The sequence below is a fragment of the Zerene cesonia genome, unplaced genomic scaffold, assembly GCF_012273895.1.
Source record: "Zerene cesonia ecotype Mississippi unplaced genomic scaffold, Zerene_cesonia_1.1 Zces_u001, whole genome shotgun sequence".
Lineage (NCBI taxonomy): Eukaryota > Metazoa > Arthropoda > Insecta > Lepidoptera > Pieridae > Zerene > Zerene cesonia.
The window spans coordinates 771,823-791,831 of NW_024045131.1; the positions used below are offsets into that span (position 1 = coordinate 771,823).

Consider the following 20,009-nt stretch of genomic DNA (forward strand, 5'->3'; position numbering starts at 1 on the left):
TACCTTATTTAACGGATTTAAAATGTGATTTAATTACTAAACACTTTCTACATATCTGCTAACCTTTCCCTCCTTTTTCAGTGAAATTACTATATCGATTTTAACAATTATTTCAAATAACACTAATAATGTGGCTTGAGAAGATTTTTTTTGCTATAAAATCATGATTTGTATTAAATTGCGATTTTTTTTTGTTTTGCAAACAAAAGTTATTCAATACAAGTAATAAAAATATCAAAAGTTGCGTTAGAGAGGGACAGTGCATTTCAACTATTTCAACTCTCTCCTTCAATCAGTAATGACACCCGTCATTGGAACCTCTTCCTTCTTTGGTGCCGACTCTTCATATTTATACTCTTCATATCTAAAAGACATATATTTTTGCCAGATTATTAATTATGTTATTAATTAAACAAGACATATTACGTAAGAACTATGCAACTAAACAAAACAACTATTCCTTTTTTAACCGACATTTCCACAACTACTTCTTAAAATTTCTATCTACTTATATCTTTATTGTTATATTACTTGTGATACAATGAATTGGTGTTTACTAATATATTTAATGCGAAAGTGCTTTGCTTGCTTTTGTTTGTTTATTTGTCCTTCTTTCACGTCGAAAAGACGCGATTTTATAACGATATTTTGTATCTGGAGATAATTAGCAGACCAGAGAATAACATAGGCTACTTTTTTTGGAAGGAATATTCCGATCGTGGCGCGAATTTTAGTAACAACAAAATTCCAATAGAGGGCGCTATATTAAATTGTGATATATACTTATGACAGATTTTCATTGAGCAACTGGCGGCTTCAGAATTTAAAATTGTTGTTATAATAAATACATATTTTTATACTTTGATAGGGCTTTGCTTGACTACAACCTCGTCTGATATTATTTGTTATCTATGAATGTCCACCTCTTCCACAGATAATAAAATATTATAATAAGTATATACAAAGTATAAATTATGAAAAATTAGAAACATTAAAACTACTCACTTCTCCAGAGGTGGACACATGAAGTGCCTGATGTTCCTGGGCATCACCACGTCCCCCTGCACCTTGGAAACTTCCAGAATGTAGTTCTCAAAGTCCTCAATTATATCTAGATCGACAGGTGGACCTATACCAGGCACTGCGTACACCACTGTTATCTGTGTTATAAATACAAACGAATGAAAAAAAAATATTTAAGGACGCTAATTACATCATGGATTTTAGAGGGTCCAAGCCCTCCTTATACTGTACCTCCTGTACTGTTCCCGATTTCTTGCGTTATTATTTCTAAGTTTGTTACATAAATTTTCAATGGAACTTCGAACTATTCATTTATTGAATACTAGCTGCACCGTATAAGTCCGTATCCCATAGGAATATCGGGATAAAAAGTTGCCTATATGTTATTCCAGTTGTCCAGCTGTCTACGTACCAAATTTCATTGCAATCGGTTCATTAGCTTTTGCGTGAAAGAGCAAAAAACGCACACACATCCTTACAAAACTTTCGCATTTATAATATTAAGTAGGAGTATAGTATCATTTTAATTTATTACCTATTCATAAACACTTGTAATAGTTAATCCTAATAATATTATTAAGGCGAAAGTAACTCTATCTGTCTGTTCCTTAGCCCTTCTTCATGCTTGAACCAATGAATGAAATTTGTTACCTTGTTATTTCGAGACCTTAGCAAGGACATAAGATAGGTGTTATCCCATAAAACCCACCGGAATGTAAACTATGCATAACATTGCCTTTAACCATACTAATTAGCACTCTCCTCTTCTTTACCGAAATAAAAGTGCATTATGTGCATTATTAAAACAGAACAAGCACTAACTTCAGGTATAGGTTGTTCCTCAGCCTCCGCCTCCTCAACCTCCGGCGCTATGATGTCCATGTTCTCATCGAGGAACGTCTCCAGGATGTCGCGGATCATGGCCACCTCCTCCGGTTTCGCCTGACATCATTCGGACAAGTTTTAACATTATAGTAGCTTATATTGTTCACATATAATGCTTCATTTGTATATTTAATCTACCCTGGTACCCTGTTAGGTGTATGTTTAAATATACTCATGTAGACTAAATTTTGGATCACTAACTGTATACTTATCTAGGATCGGTGACAATACTCTAATTGTATAAGTATATGTTATTATCTTAGGATTGGAAGGATTAAATAATTTCCTTACGCATACACTGTATAAAAGCAAGTAAGACAATATATCTATCATTTAGGCGTGATCTTCATTAACTGTATTCTTTATTATAGTCCTTACCTTCTTCTTCTTCAGGTCAGGGTCAGGCAGAATAGCAATCTGCTCATTGATATAGTCCATGATGTCTTTTTCAATATGCTGTACAATAAACTCGCCGCTAGTTGTCGACATTTGGCGCCCGGCCACCATGCCTGATGGAAAATTCATATGTTCTTAGTATATTTCCAATGTTTATCACGTTGTGGAACCCTTTTTAGGTGCTTTTTATTCGCTACAGAGTTCACCGGTATGTATATATGAAATCGACTCCTTTACTCTCTATTTTGGTGCACTAAACAGAAAGATGTCAATTGGCAATACAATAGTTTCATGAGTCTATCTTTTTTTTATGTTACAGTCGGCAATGGAGCTGGTGAGACGCCTGATGGTAAGCGCTACCACCGCCCGTGGACATTTGGAGAGGCATAAGGTCCATTGCAGACCTTACGCTTCTACAAATGGATTGCCGACTTTTTGGGAAGGGATTAAGAAAGGATTGGCGACATGAATAAAGGAAAGGACTGGGGAGGGTAAGGAAAAGGATATGGGCCTCCGGCTCCCCCACTCATCAAACGAAACACAGCAGAATGCTATTTCACGCCGGTCTTCTGTGGGGGTGTGGTACTTCCCCGGTGCGAGCTGGCCCAATTCGTGCCGAAGCGTGCTCGACTACTACATACAATCTTATTATCTGGTTTGGATTCGTCAGGATTAAATAATTTCCTTAGATGTACTCTGTATAAGATAGTGACACAATTTACTTGATTCTATCATCAAAGCGTGTTTTTATCAGCATTGTTAAACAACAATAATACATAGTCATTAATTATTCACTACATATATACTCATGTTATGATCTAAAAAATGTCTAGGGTTTAGGACATCTCACCCAGGTCATAATTAGCCGATTTGAACCTATCCACAATATCGGCTATTTCTTCAAAAGTCCTTTCTAGATCCTCGCGACGCTCTTCCCGATCTTGGTAGCACTGGGAAAGGAAGGGATTAGAAGGGGAAAGGTAGAAAGGATGCTTTTGTAGCTATGGTCCAATATTTTTCGAAAAGAAAAGGATATATAAATATTTTTCTTATGAAATCGAATGATTTCAGAGTCATTCAATTTCAGATGAGAAATTTATCTTATTTGTTTTCTATGTATAAGTGCGTTTTCTATATATTAAGTGGGGTAGGTCATTGGGGTGCCCCTTTTTGCATATGAAACCAAAAGAACAAATTCGATTACTATAGGTAAGATCATGGGTGGCCGAGAGGTTAAGCCTACATTAGGAACTACAAAAAACGCGGGTTCAAATCCAGCCTCATGACTGCGTTTTTTTCAATTTCCGTCTTCTAGTTACAATTTTAGCACTTATCGCTCTAAACATACTAAGAGAATGCGATAAATAAAGGAGAAAAAAATGTATACTTTACTTATTTTTAAATGTTCACTTATTTTTTTCTCCTACAACCTACGACAGTAAATGGTGAACTGTTTTATAAATTCTGACCTATAAACGCCTTTTACTGATATGCACAAGTAGAGAAGTAGCATCGAATAAACGGATATTTTTTGTGGATGTATGGTATGGTATATTTGCCATTCTTTTACACATAAACGACCGATAGGATTTTGATAAAATTTGACACAACGACAGATTATAGCCTGGATTTGCACATGAGTAACTTTTGAGCCGAGTACCACGCGAGAGAACTCGCTAGATAACGCTAGTATAACGAAATAGTTTCAATAACACTATTTACTTTGTATTTTCTCGTGTTTAATTTTACGCGAGTATTACACATTTAGAAATTAAAGACTTTCAAACGGATTTTAAACGCGATTTATTCTTTATATTATTAAACGACAACTTTTGGTATGACCTTTAAGACATGTTACATCTCAGTCTCCCCGTGACCACGCTCGCTGTAAAGTGTTCGTAACATCGGGTTAATAACATAATGAATAAATCGGGTTTAAAATCCGTTTAAACGTCTTTAATTTCTAAATTATTTACTTCGTTAACAAAAGCAGCGATTTCTATTTTCTCATCTATAGAATCCTCTTTCATTTCTTCTTCTTCTAGATTACCTTCAATGAGTCGAGCTTCTTCAACTTTCGGTTCTCCTAAATTAATAATTTCAATAAACATTATATATCATCTTTCGTTTAGTGAAACTAATACATAATTAGTCTTTAAAGTACATAGAAGTATTTTCTTGATAGCTTCAATCTACAATTCATAATGCGAAATGATCTAATTTAACAATGTTAGTTTGTTTCATCTATGTAATATAGAAACAGCTTTTTCAAAATATTACTTAGGAATCGAACCCAAGACCGCTCGGTTCTACACACTACGCTGTTTAACACGTGTTAACCACTGTACCAACGAGGCGGCTGATATAGTACTTATCTTAAATTATATCTACAATAATATTACAAAGAGGAAGCTTTTGTATATCTTTAAGTTTGTAATGTTTTCATATAAAAACCACTGGACCGATTTTAAAAATTTTTTCACCATTAGAAAGCTTCACTGAGTGACATAGCCTAGTGTAAATAGAGCCTATCAATGTGCCTCAGGTGAAGCCGGGGTGAACAGTTAGTTACCAATAATATAATAAATAGCTTGAACATTGAATTCTAAATAGTAGATTGCAATTTTCGATGACAATGTATCAATTAAAATAATGAAAATAACAACCGTAAATTTCTAATGGTATTTCAATGGAATTTTCATCCGTCACAACGATGTCCACTCCGTCCTTCTTTCTTTCAGTGTCTTCTTTTTTATCTATATCATATACCTATATTATTATTCAATGGATTTATTATTTCTAATTTAAAAGGTTAAATTTTGTAACACGTAAGCAAAACAATGAAATGTAATAGACATCTCTAAGGAAACATACTTTGATAAATCGGTATTTAGGAGTCTTTTTTCTTAACACAATAGAGTTTTTTGTTTGTTTATAGTCGCTAGTCCGAGAAACCGATTAGGAAATTTTGGTGTTGTTTTTTTGTACCTTTGTTTTTCATAATGAGTTTCATATGTATTTAAATGAGATTAGGCAACAAGTAAAGAAAATTTAACACGTGTCTTGTAAACCACTGAATAGATGCATATAATATACATTATATGTTTTTTACTAACCGTCCTTTTTCGATTCGCCGAGACCAATTTTCGAACCGCTCATCTCGCGAAGTTTTTTCTAGAACAAAAAAGAATTTTAAAGGGATTAAGCGAGGATTCACGAGAGGATCTTAATTCCTCCTTCCTAACATAGCGGGAAGGGTAGGTACGTACGCTTAACGCAACTATAACATGGTAGTTATAATTGTTGAGTGTTTATTGAAATATTCGTACATTTCTGAGCATTAATTTTATATGAGACTTGGGTTTATATATTGGGTTTTCATATGAATTTATATCTACTATAATTACTATAATACTATAATAACCATGAAACTAAAATAGCTATAAACTAAATACTCTATAGAACATAAACTATTTCTATTCTTTCAAAATTTCTCATAAACTATGATAATTTAAATCATAAGGAATTAACCTATAAACACAATCTACCATGGATCACGGATACAAAATAGATCCGAATTGATAATACCCTTTTTAGGGTTCCGTACGAAAAAGAGGAGACCATATTACTAAGACTTCGCTGTCCCTCTGTCTGTTTGTCTGTCCGTCTGTCTGTCATCGCTACCACGCTGGATCTCATGAACAGCGATAGTTAGAGTTAAATTTCTCAGAGATCATATATTTCCGTTGCCGCTATAGAAATAAGAAAATTGAGACTAAGCAACGCTTGGAACGGACATAAATTGGATGGGTGGATAATATTTTTTGCAGTTACACTTAAGTTTTTATTTGTACGGAACCCTAAGTGTTGTGATTCCCATTCGCTCTTGGCCATGTTTTATAGTCGTTTATTTCAAATTCAACGTAAAATAAACTAAACTAACTTCCACGTCTTCGCTCGGTTCAGCCCTCCCTGAAATTTAAAAGGCCAATTGAATATACTTTCCTAATTGCGTTGTAATTATTTAAACTAATTGAACGATCGCTTATCCTTACTGATATATTGATTATAAACGCAAAAGCGTGTTTGTTTGTTTGTCTTTCATCCACTACGCAACGGAGCGGTTTTATAATATGATTGTTGTATCGGAAGCTAGAGAGAGATATAGGTTTCTTTTTACCGTGGTGTAACATGCTTTCCCATGTATATTTCCATGACCATGTGAAAGCTAATAATAAATCACTTTATAATATAAAACAAAGTCGCTTCCCGCGTCCGTACCTATGTGCGTATGTATGTTTAGATCTTTAAAACTACACAACGTATTTTGATGGGGTTTTGTTTAATAGATAGAATGATTCAAGAGGAAGGTTCATATGTACAACATATATTAAACTACACCGAATTTAACGCGCGCGAAGCCAACAAAAGCTGGTATACGACAAATGTCGTTCGTATATAACCTTTCCTCTCCCTCATATAGTTCTCGCGCTCTATCTGTCCCGCTCTCTCGATGGACGGCGACCGCACAATCTTGCCTATCACCGGCATATTCATTTTCTCGCTCAGTCGCGACGACCGCGGCAAGTGATCATCGATCAGGTGCAGCTTCTGCAGGTTGCCGCTGTCTTGCCAAAAGTCGTCAGAGCGTATCTGTATGTGTTCCTTTATTACTGTATATGCTGATATTATAAAGCTGAAGAGTTTGTTTGTTTGTTTGAACGCGCTAAACTCAGGAGCTACTGGTTCGATTTGAAAAATTCGTGTTAGATAGCCCATTTATTGAGGAAGGCTTTGGGCTATATTTGGCGATGGCACGGGCGAAGCTGGGGCGGACCGCTAGCGTTTTTATAACACTTGCAAATATGATAAGCGACAGTCAGAACAGTCATAAATTAGATGGGCGACTTATTTAATTGGCAATTGCGCTATAGCTTTATTGTATCTGAATGTATTTATTCGCTAATATGTCTTTATGAATAAAAACGAATCGTCAAATGCTAAACGGCTAACTCCAGAACGATTCTAGCGATTCTGCAAATATCTTAAACGATTTTCTTAAGACATACGCAAGGTTATGGAGAGGAAAAACGTAAAACAAGTGAAGCCAGCCGGGCGGATTGCTTGTATTATATAGTATCACTTAATATAATATGACACTGTGAAACTGTTAAAACCGTCAGATTACAATATCATGAGATAGATTCTGGAATTGTTATCTATTCGTAAATTGTGATCCGTCACATGCGTCATAGCGGGTCATCAGATTAACGCTCTGGCGCGGGATAAGAACGCGTTCTATCTCAAAAAGCCATAAAAAATTGTTTTTTAATTATTTAAAAATTAAAATTGCAAAAAAAATTAAAAAGAAATCTCCAAACCTCATCCTGAGCTGCGTTCTCTTCTTGACTAATTTCTTCCTCTTCTTCAATACTCTCTTCTTTTTTAGAAGAGTCACCTGGTTTAATATTTATATTAGTAGCACTTTAAACTCAGACCGCCTCCTTGGTACAGTGGTAAACGCGTGAGCGTAGAGCCGAGAGGTCCCGGGTTCGATTCCCGGTGGGGACATAAAAAAAAATGTCTCGGTCTGGTAGGACACAGAAGGCTGATCACCTACTAGTCCATAAAGAAAATCGAAGAAAATCGATAAGTGAAACAGATGTATATCATCTGCCCCACACCCCAGTAGGGGACACGGGACTTCACTTTTTACTTTAAACTCAAGCTGTGAGGAACTCATCAAAACTGATATTATAAAGGGGAAACATTTGAGTTTTGTATATACAATGTATATGTTTGTAATATTTTCACACAAAAAGTATGAAACAAATTTCAAAAATTCTTTCACCATTAGAAAGAAGGAGAAAGAAAATGCATTTACTCATATCAGTAAACAGAATTGAAACAAAGATTTTGTGGAAAAAACGAGCTAAATCACTGAGTGACATAGGCTATGTATGTTACACGGCGAAAGAAGGGCGAAACGCATTTAATATTTTTTAGGAATAACTAGACCCCCGAATAACTAGGAATAACTACAATTCAAAATTAATTTAAATTCTTTTTTAATTCCTTCAAACTGTTAATTTTATTTATTTATTTTATTTCACACAATATATACTAACACAACAAAAAACAAACACAAATAGTACAAGGCGGTCTTATTGCCTGCGGCGATCTCTACCGGACAACCTTTGGGTACGGGGTGGAAGGTTTTAAATCGAATGCGCCAATTTTGCTTTCAGAAACAAAAAATCTCTAAATCTCAATACCTTCACGATACCCGTCCATATACTTCACATCCTTCGAGGCGTCCATCGCAGCCAGGAACCGGTACATCATGAGGAAATCCTGGACCGGAATGGCGGCCGAACCGCCGTCTGGTTCCTTCGTAAGCGTCTCGCAGAGGAGTATCATCGTGTGGGTCAGAGACTGCGCACAAATGTCAAACTCAAACATTTATTTATTCAATTAAACGTCCTATAGAAGCGGTTTCTACGGAAAATATATTAAATATCATTATAATTAGAAATTTAGGTTAGCTAAACATCCAGTGGCTTCAACCCAATGGTTGATGACACACACTAAAAACAACTATTTTACCTTAGTTAAAAGCCCGCCCGCTACCGCAATAAAATGGAAGTACGACACCACATCCTCCCTCATGTAGACCTCGCAGAGGCAGAATATCCGCTTCAGCTCGAGGGGGTCCAGGCAGAAACCCCTCCAAGCACGTTTCACCGACTTCAAGGGTAGCACTGTGGAGCTGCCAAGCTGCAAGAAAGAGCTAAAGGTCTACAAATTAATCACTAAAATATTTAAGTATATCAATTATATTTCTTCTACTCTTTCAATTTCGAGTTCTGATGATGACTCATCACAATATAGCAGCTAAACACTTACATATCACTATCGCTACATAATATAAAAAGCAAAGTCGCTTCCCGCGTCTGTATGTAAGTACGATTAGATCTTTAAAACTACACAACGGATTTTGGTGGCGTTTCTTTTTTTATTTTTATAGATAGAGTAAGTCAAGAAGAAGGTTTATAATATGTTTATAATAACATCTGTTAAACCACTGGAACTCCGAATTAACGTGGAAAAGTGAATATTGGGTATTCTCAAATCCTAGAAAATGCTTGATTGACTGAGTATTATCAATAACTAGCTGCGCCCCGCGGTTTCACCCGCGCTAGTCCGTATCCCGTAGGAATATCGGGATAAAAATTTGCCTATATGTTTTTTCAGTTGTCCAGCTTTCTACGTACCAAATTTTATTGCAATCGGTTCAGTAGTTTTTGCATGAAAGAGCAACAAACACACACACATTCTTACAAACTTTCGCATTTATAATATTAGTATGATAGTAGGAAGTAGGATAGAGTAGGATAGGATTCACTGTAGGGACAGTTTACTGTCATATTATCTCTTGACATAAAAGCATGACCGTCACTGTGTCTATGGTCATGACCACGAACGTGATCCTGACCTAGACTGTGGCCGTGCTCATGTGCGCGACAGTGGTCACGACCATGACCGTGGCCATGAGCGTTCACAGTCGTATTGGATGTATGCGCGATCACTGTGACGGTCATTATCACTACCACAGACTCGATCACTGTCACATGAATTGCAACAATCACGGTCACGGTCATGGTTACGAATGTTACTAGCATTGCAATGGTCATGGTCATGGTCATGGTGACTATGATGATGAAATCCTACCTGGCACGCAAGAACCTTCAAGCATCCCCTACTCAACCCCCCCTCCGTGCTATAGACAGGGTACTCCAACCTCAGCTTCACTGGAGGTGGTCTCTTCTCGGCCAGCGCCGTAAAATACTCGAAGGACCATCGCAGAAGGTCATAAGGTTGGGTTTTTATGGCCGCTGAAATAATTATGTTGCAGAACCATTGATATTTTATATCTATTTCTTAATAAAAAGGGGTCTCTCATTCTAGCTACAAGTAATAGAATATTATTTAAAATAAATTATGATAATAACAGCATATTAAAGCTCTAAATAATAAAATACTGGATTCTTAACTGAAGACATAAAAATGAAATACGGATAGAAAAATATGGTTAGGAACCACACTGGAAATGGAGTTATGGAAATCGGATTAAAGAGCTTTAGTAAAAAGTCACGACGTAACAAACACGTATATTGGTATGTGGTAGTCGAGCACGCTTCGGCACGAATTGGGCTAGCTCGCACCGGGGAAGTACCCCACCCCCACAGAAGACCGGCGTGAAATAGCATTCTGCTGTGTTTCGTTCGGTGAGTGGGGGAGCCGGAGGCCCATATCCTTTTCCTTCCCCTTCCCAGTCCTTTCCTTTATTGCTCTCGCCAATCCTTTCTTAATCCCTTCCCAATTTAAAGTCGGCAATCCATTTGTAGAGGCGTAAGGTCTGTAATCGACTTTACGCCTCTACAAATGTTCATGGGCGGTGGTAGCGCTTACCTATGACATTAAAAATTATACTATGACATTAAAAAAAAAAAAAATTACCATCAGGCGTCCCACCAGCTCCATTGCCGATTGTGAAATAAAAAAAAAAACACGTCTATACTAATATTATGAAGCTGAAGAGTTTGTTTGTTTGTTTGAACGCACTTATCTTAGGAACTACTCGTCCCATTTGAAAAATTCTTTCAGTGTTAGATAGCCCATTTATTGAGGAAGGCTATAGGCTATATATGTACCACGGGCGAAGCCGGGGCGGACTGCTAAAATATATATAAGTACTACCGAATCAATAACCTCGTTTCTTCTTTTTTAAATTGGTTAAATACACCTGTTAATCTGTGATAATAAAGATAAACTTAGAAACTAGATGGCGTTAGTGCAGCTAAATAAATCCAATCTTACCTTTACAATACCTTTTTAGAATATAAGGAAATTTCGGCGGAATCACGATCTGCTGCGAGCAATACATTTGCTCTATTAACTCTGGCATTTTGCTGTCTGTTTAATCTGTAACAGTTTCAGGACAGATAACATAATACCATAGTCATCATCATCATCAGCATATAGTTATTTGGACTACAATTTTGCAGTTACTGACGCTCTTCGTCAAAATCAGTTTTTGTCTGCAACATATACATACATACAGTTCTTTGATAAACGAACTCAATTCATTATCAGCCCATGTATGTTCCCACTGCTGGGACACAGGCCTCCTATGAGGGTTTATGCCATAATCCAGCACGCTGGCCAAGTGCGGGTTGGCAGATGTCACATGTCGTCGAACTTTTAATTCTTGGACATGCCGGTTTCCTCACGATGTTTTCCTTCACCGTTTCCATAGTATTATGTTATAATACTATAGAATATTATGCGATAATACAATACTAGTTTCAGTCTAGTAAGAGTGTAATTTTAAGCACATCGCATTAATCAAGCACGATACAGCACGTATTGGACCAGCTTGCACCGAGGAAGTACCACACCCCCACGGAAGGTCGGCGTGAAATAGTAACAGGTAGTGTTTCGCACCCTTTCGGATCCTTTTCCTCACCCTCTGTAGTCCATTCCTTTATTCCCATTGTCAATTATTTTTTTATTCTTTACCACTTAAAACACACAACGCATTAGACGGCCCCACCACTGCAATGTCCATGGGCGTTGGTGATCGCTTACCATCAGGCGAACCACCAGCTGCATGACGTAAAATAATTAATGAAATAATGAACCGCACCGCGCACGTATTTTAATATTTCAATTACTATTACAGATGCTAATTGGAAATCGAATTAAATACTAACAATTTTAAATTAACTAGAAAACCTGACTTCCACAGCAAAGTTGTTATGTCGTTACCATGGCAACGTTGTAAAACGATCACAGAGTAATAAAATATGTAAAACTCATTGTTAAGGCTTTATTTGAGAAATTTTCAAAGAATACAGAAAAAGAATAAAAGATGATCACGGGGCGGGATTCGAACCCGCGTCGTTTTCGGTTTTGTTACGGTTTGGCATTTTTCCTATTCTTCGAAAATTTATCCTACTGATATAAGTGATGCGAAAGTTTGTAAGGATGTGTGTGCGTTTGTTACTCTTTCACACAAAAACTAGTGAACCGATTGCAATGAAATTTGGTACGTAGACAGCTGGAAAACTGGAATAACATATAGGCAACCTTTTATCCCGATATTCCTACAGGATACGGACTTCCGCGGGTGAAACCGCGGGGCGCAGCTAGTCATTTATAAAACATTGTAATGCTATGAAACTTTACAGGAAAGGTTGTATATATATTTTTATTGTTTCCCATTGAGGTCTGTCTGTTTGTGTGCTAGGAAGAAATTGTATTTAAAAACTGTTTTAACTCTGTTGTTTTTATGAGGATTAAATGAATTCACGAAAAATACTCAATACGACTACTAATTATGATAATAAATAAAAAGCTGAAAAGTTTGTTTGTTTGTTTAACGCTAATCTCAGGAACTGGGTAGGTACGTCAGATTTAAGAAATGATTTCTGTGTTAAATAACAGTGCAGAAAGTTATCTACTTAAATTTAAAAAATCTGTACTTATACTATAAAGCTGGAGAGTTTATTTGTTTGTTTGAACGTACTAATCTCAGGAACTACTAGTTCGATTTAAAAAATTCTTACAGTGTTAGATAGCCCATTTATTGAGGAAGCCTATAGACTATATATGTAGCACGAGCGAAGCCGGGGCGGACCACTAGTGCAAAATAAATTTAAAAATTACTAACCCATGAAAATTCATACATTCAAAATATAAAAATACTCAAAAAACAGCTTAACGTGTTTGATAAGGGTTATTTTATAATAATAAATTATATACGTATCTCAATAAAAAACAAATAAGATATAGTCATGACGTGTTGATATTTTTTTATTTATATCGATAAAATGGATAAACAATAGTGAAAACATTATAGAAATGTATTTAAGTCGTTTCACTTACATAATATAAAATTTTATCAATGCCAAGAGCATGAAATATTTCATTCAATCAGCATTCGGTATTGTAATTAAACTTTTTACGCTTAGTTTCTCGTGAAATTTAATCAAACATGGTTTATGTGCGATTTTACCAATCTAGTTGAGAATCGCGCCATCTAGCGGCCGACGCGCGTACTTGAACAGCGTAATCGATCACGTGGTGTAAACTTCTGGGAAAAAAAAAACAAAACCTGTTTGCCTGGATGACGTTCGCCTGTGTTTTTGTCGTGTGAACTTTTATATGGAGAATATTTTGTGATAACGCAATATTAGAAACGTAAAAAAATAAACAAATACGCGAAATTTGTGGAACGTTTAGTGCCGACTCTTAATTTATTATGGTGCATTGTTATAATTGTCACTAGATAAAGTCAGAAGGATAGGTGTCTGATAGTGATTGTGTCCTATCATATTTAATATAATACGTAAAATGTGTGCTTACAATGAGTGTTAGTGATGTGAAAAAAGTGAACAGAAATGGGTGTCAGAATAAAACATCCGTTCAAAGAGAAATATTATAGTTGCCCACCAAAATGGATATGATTTCGGATCTATCGCCATTAAGTAAGTATATTTCCTAACCAACGTAGCTGGTCTTTTGAAAAATAGACAATGGCTAGTGATGTGCGTATAACTGGTGATATGTCGATAGTTTTTACGAAGTGAGCTTTTTATCGTGGATTACTTGATGCCGGAAGATGGACGTCCCACTTTCTAACTAGTTATTAATTCTAATATATATAAGTACTCTTTTGAGTTCTAGTCGTCAAATACGGTCAATTTATATATTTAATATTTTTCATTTAATATGTAGGTATATCTATGTTTTGTCTAATTGATTGATTGAAAAAAAAATAGCTAGCTTATATTTTTGACGTAATTTTTATAACTTAAATATACTTGAAGGTAAGTGAGTATAAATAATATGTTAAATGCATTATTGATATAAATAGATAAATTATTTCCAATATAAAGAAGCTTTATCTTATTCATATATCATTTAATTAGAGCAATCAAATTGTATCTTTAATTACGCGAATAATTATCATTTAGAAATATAGCTCAGTGAATTTTATGTCCGAGCCGTGAATTAATGGCCGAATGGGTTATATATAAGATCCATATATATTTAGATATTTGGCTATCTGTGTGTCACTGTTCCTTGGTATTTTACACGGGTGAAGATGACATTAGAAAATGTTTTTACCAAACACGAGCATGAACATTCGTATATTGTACGAATGTTTATTTGTTAGTGACCTGGTTATTCTACACTTAGAAAATATATATTTTAGACGCTCGTCCCGGCTCCGCCCGGATATCAAGATTCCTGTTTTATCCCAAGGGGGCATTTAATCGGGATAAAATATCCTATCACTCAAGTCAGCTCATACACTGTCTGTATACCACATATCAAAAGCTGGTTCAGCAGTTTCAACGTGATTGATGGACAAACATCCAAACAAACGAACTTTCACATTCATAATATTAGTCTGATTAGTGTGTTTATGTAGAAGTTTCTGAGGAATCTTGTTTGTTATTTCGCGCATAGTTTGGCGCCAAAAACTCCGCCATCATCATTTTGATAACGACACTGTCACTCTGAATTAAGACGAATCTAAAGACACGTCTAAAGCGGGAATTATTTAGCCATTTACCCCACAAAGCTGGACAAAGACAATGTGTACATACATACACATAAAAACGTTACCCTCGTTCTCGTGTAGTCGGTTCAAATATTCAAATTTTCAAGGTCGCAATGACAAGTTAAAATAAACAGTGAGTCAGTTTATAAAACAGCCTAATGTTATATGAGATCTCTTTTGTTTTACCTTTTAGCAAACACTAGTTGCGTCCCGCGACTGTGTACGCGTTTATGGGATTTATCACTACATAGTATAAAACAATGTCGCTTTCTCAGTCCCTATGTCCATATGTATGCTTAAATGTTTTAAAATACGCAACGGATTTTGATGGGGTTTTTTTTAACAGATAGAGTGATTCAAGAGGAAGGTTTATAATTTATATGTATATTTAGGTTTATATGTTTATATATAACAACATCTATTAAACTAATCCGAATTAACGCGTTCGAAGCCGCTGGCAAAAGCTAGTTAGTTTATATATCGTTGATTGAACAGAAGTATTATCAGAATCGGTCCAACCGTAGCGGCGATAATCCAGAAAAAATAACGATTGGACTTTTTTTTGAAGCAGTATGAATCGTACTATAAAGGTATGTAAGACATAGTGAGGTTACGATCACTGAAAGTTTAGTCAAAATTGGTCAAGCAGTTTTCTATCTATAAAATTTCGTAGCGTCCCGCGTACATATCCTATTAATATTATAAATGCGAAAGTTTGTAAGTATGGATGTATAGATGTTTGTTACTCTTTCACGTAAAAACTACTGAACCAATTGCAATGAAATTTGGTACGTAGACAGCTGGATAACTGGAATAACATATAGGCAACTTTTTATTCCGATATTCCTACGGGATACAACAATAATCATCCCATGTCCCATGCCCCACAATGGGACAATGGGACAATGGGCCATATAACATCGCGTTCCAGACCAATTGTAGCAATAAAGATGTCGGCAAGTCTCGTACCGGATAGAATTATCTTGTATCTATCTAAACGAATTACGAATAGGGCTGCCACAACAAGTATTCAATTTATTTCTACGATACTAGCTGCGCCCCGCGGTTTCACCCGTGTGTCCGTTACCCGTACGAATATCAGGATAAAAAGTTACCTATATGTTATTCCAGTTGTCCAGCTGTCTACGTACCAAAATTCATTGCAATCGATTTAGTATTTGTATTATGATAGAATAATCTAATACAAAAATAATACTTTTTATCCCGATATTCCTACGGGATATGGACTTGCGCGGGTGAAACCGCGGGGCGCAGCTAGTTCTATTATACGATAAAAAATGAGTTAGATTGAAATCAAATGTTACGGACCTTACTTATGTTTTTAACTTATAGACCTTTATAATCTAAAGGTTTTTTTTTCAAAACAATCATATGGCGACATTTATCTATTTCAAAATAGTCAATCTTTTATTTATAAATAAAAAAAAAAATAAAATAAAAACACGCAGTCGACAGCCCTATCGCAGACATTACAGAATTAGGCATAATGATACTTCCCTTGGCATATTTCTCACTAGACTTTGGCCCTAAGTCCTTAAGGCCTCGTGGGGTCCTTAGATTGTCCCTTCGGTAAAGAATAAACAAAAATATAGACTGTCACTCAAGGATAATATTAAAGTATTTAATTTATTCAATTGGTTCAGAACTTAATGATTTCAATCAAACAAACAGACAAAGAAATTTCGCTTTATTTTATATAGTGTATAGCAAAATTCACAAACTACCTCTATTATTAACATGCTTTTATCAGCTTCACCTGCATCTGTATCCTTACATTGACTCCTTTAGACTCGATTCTGACCCACTTCAAACGGACAGATTGAATTCAAACTCTGTACACTTATCGCGGATCGGTGACAATACAATAGTTTCATGAGTTTATCTTAGTATCCTGATTAGGATCGGCGGGATTCAATAATTTCCTTACGTATACTCTTATACAAAATATTCGTAAGTAACTGAAGTCCATCAAGTAAGACAATTTATGAATTCTATTATTATAGCGTGTTTTTTTATTATTATTATAGTAGTAGCTGCGCCCCGCGGTTCCATCCGCGTAAGTCCGTATCCCGTAGGAATATCGGCATAAAAAGTAGCCTATATGTTATTCCAGTTGTCCAGCTGTCTACGTACCAAATTTCATTGCAATCGGTTCAGTAGTTTTTGCGTGAAAGAGCAACAAACACACACACATCCTTACAAACTTTCGCATTTATAATATTAGTGGGATAGTAGGATTAGTAGGAAGTAGGATAGATAGTATAGTGTCAATAAATCATACAGCAAGTCCTTCCCAGTCCATTCCCTCTTTCCAGTCATCAATCCTTTCCTTATCCTTTCCCCTAAAAGCGAGCAGCGCATCCGCAGAGGCACTACCTCTGCTCTGTTCACGGGCGGTGATCGCTTACCATCAGGCGAACCACCAGCTCAGTTGCCCGCTATGACGTATAAAATTATAATATGACATAAAGTTCGTGGTAAGCATCCAGCCAATAAACAATGGATGTCAATCAAATGTCAAATAAAACTGTCTGCTCTGAATAAACAATGAAGGGACTAGGTATATCTACATATCTACAGTTAGACATACAAATAATAGAAATAGCAATTAATGTTTATAATGTTTGTATGGATATTCTTATGTACACTAATTTTATATTGAGGAAACTTGTCTTTTTGTATGTTCGTAACGTTTTCACGTAAACACCACTGAAACGATTTCAAAAATTCTTTCGCCACTAGAAAGCTGCATCGTCACTGAGTGTCATAGGCTATATATGTACAACCTTGTATGTGGTAGTCGAGCACGCTTCGGCACGAATTGGGCCAGCTCGCACCGGGGCAGTACCACACCCCCACAGAAGACCGGCGTGAAATAGCATTCTGCTGTGTTTCGTTCGGTGAATGGGGGAGCCGGAGGCCCATATCCTTTTCCTTCCCCTTCCCAGTCCTTTCCTTTATTCCTTTATCCTAATCCTTTCTTAATCCCTTCCCAATTAAAAGTCGGCAATCCATTTGTAGAGGCGTAAGGTCTGCAATCGACCTTACGCCTCTACAAATGTCCATGGGCGGTGATAGCGTTTACCATCAGGCGTCCCACCAGCTCCATTGCCGACTGTGACATAAAAAAAAAAAAAAAAAAAAAAAAAAAACGAGCGAAGCCAGGGCGAACAGCTAGTCTACAATACAGGTCAAGGTCACGTGACTCGTCCCCTGGGGGGAGATATCACTGCAGGTAGCAAATGACAGTAATTATATAAGTATCAAACACAAAAAATATTACCAACGTCCATCGGATGACAAACAAAAAAAAATTACAATCGATGCGTTCTCAAGAGGTTCTCAACACGTTTCGTTTTTGAGAACGTCGTTTAAAAATCTGAATACATAAACGAGAGTCGTGTTAGTGACATTAATTTTAACACGCGAACGGCTGAACGGATTTTAATGAGTTTCGATTTGACAATTTTGTCTTCGCTTGAATTAAGATAATTAAAGTATTTTAATAAAAAAACACGAAAACCAGGGTGAGTAGCTAGTATATTTTAGACGCGTGTTAAGTTGTATACGGTATATTTTATTAATCAGCAATAGTATCAATTTTTTTTGTAAGTTTGTTCCATCCGACGAATAAAACAAAATGGCTATACCATTCTGAATGGGACTTTTAAAACTTGGCTCAGTTACCACGGCTTAACGTGTCATTGTTACATAGTACAAAGTCGCTTCCCACGTCTGTCCCTATGTATGTATGTTGCTTAGATCTTTAAAACTGCTCAACGGATTTTGTTGAGTTTTTTTAATAGATACGAGTGATTCAAAAGGAAGGTATATGATAAAATCTAGTCTAGATACAGACAAACAAACAAACAAAACTCACCTCAGTATCCTGACTCATTCATATAACTCACACTTAAAGATTCTAGTAAAGAGCTAGAAAGAGACAGCGCTATACGCGCGAGCGGGATGCATGGACTGCTTAAGTTTTCCCACGATTATGAAATAAAACAATGTAAATAGCTCATTGCATACAACCTGAGTACACAGGTAGCTCTCTATAACCTAAATATAACCTAAAAGTACCTGGTAGTGGTGGTTCAGCGGTTAAGACCTTGGACTTAAGCGAAAAGCCGAGGGTTCGAAAGACGAGAGTGTAAGAAATAAATTGATTTTTCAGTTAATCTGCCCACTTACCACATTACTGCTCAAAACGGAGAACTGCATTGTGAAAAAAATGATTATAAAAAATATTTCCGTATTTTGATAAATAAATAAATCAAATAATTTACATTTGTCATTTTTCTATTCTTTAAAAATCACTCACTATTAGAGCATTTCAAACTATAAAACTAAAAATATACATTTTCCATCTATCCTGTATTCGTTGATGAATATTTAAAACACAATCCCCCATAATTAGTCGTAATCGGTTAACCACCTGGGCGAAACAATAACAAATAACAATAGCTTTTTATTCACGACAATACAAACACATAAACTGTGGACTTTGTTTAACCGACTGCGAAACGAGGTGAGGTTATACTATTTAATTATTTCCAGTTGGTTCGAGGTTTTATAAGTTTTTTTTTTTGTATTGTATTGGATCGTGATAAAGAAGAGGCCTTGTAATTTTTTAAACGACAGAATAAATTTGCGTGTTTGTTTGTGGTTGTGACGAGAAAGATTAGCAGATATGAATGAAATTTTGTAATTATAGACAGCAAATAACGTAATATCGAGATTATTAGATACTAGCTACGCCCCGCGGTTTCACCCGCGTAAGTCCGTATCCCGTAGGAATATCGGGATAAAAAGTTGCCTATATGTTATTCCAGTTGTCCAGCTGTCTACGGATCAAATTTCATTGCAATCCGTTCAGTAGTTATTGCGTGAAAGAGCAGCAAACACACACATCCTTACAAACTTTCGCATTTATAATATGAGTATAGATTAAAATGCGGAACTGATACAGAATAGTCCGGTCAATTTAGACCAAAAAATGAGGGTGAAGTTACATAAAGTCCCAACAAGCTGAATTTCTGTGAAGTTG

The 20,009-nt window shown here is 36.0% G+C and overlaps 2 protein-coding genes across 2 annotated transcripts in view; one reads left to right on the top strand and one right to left on the bottom strand.

Annotated features, from left to right (window-relative positions):
• Positions 1-11,283, bottom strand: LOC119838176 (ropporin-1-like protein). Its single transcript, XM_038364019.1, has 10 exons — positions 11,185-11,283; positions 10,036-10,199; positions 8,911-9,081; positions 8,580-8,739; positions 7,686-7,762; positions 5,421-5,478; positions 2,287-2,417; positions 1,846-1,965; positions 1,006-1,160; positions 1-364 (listed from the first exon to the last, which is right to left on the bottom strand). Exons 1-10 carry the CDS (start codon positions 11,270-11,272, stop codon positions 289-291), a joined length of 1,200 nt encoding a protein of 399 aa, XP_038219947.1. The 5' UTR covers positions 11,273-11,283; the 3' UTR covers positions 1-288.
• Positions 11,284-13,489: 2,206 nt separating this feature from the next.
• Positions 13,490-20,009, top strand: part of LOC119838246 — a 58,587-nt gene continuing 52,067 nt past the window's right edge. The window contains exon 1 of the mRNA XM_038364104.1: positions 13,490-13,856. Coding sequence (XP_038220032.1) covers positions 13,826-13,856 — 31 coding nt within the window. The 5' untranslated portion in view covers positions 13,490-13,825. The remainder of the gene's footprint in view (positions 13,857-20,009) is intronic.

What these genes read in the sequence shown, in the direction of transcription:
- LOC119838176 (XM_038364019.1), bottom strand. Translation starts at nt 11,272, where the DNA reads ATGCCAGAGTTAATAGAGCAAATGTATTGCTCGCAGCAGATCGTGATT. An exon ending in TGAAGGTTCTTGCGTGCCAG is followed by an intron (nt 9,082 to 10,035) that starts GTAGGATTTCAT and finishes TCTTTCTTGCAG; the next exon opens with CTTGGCAGCTCCACAGTGCT. An exon ending in AGGAACAACCTATACCTGAA is followed by an intron (nt 1,161 to 1,845) that starts GTTAGTGCTTGT and finishes TTTATAACACAG; the next exon opens with ATAACAGTGGTGTACGCAGT.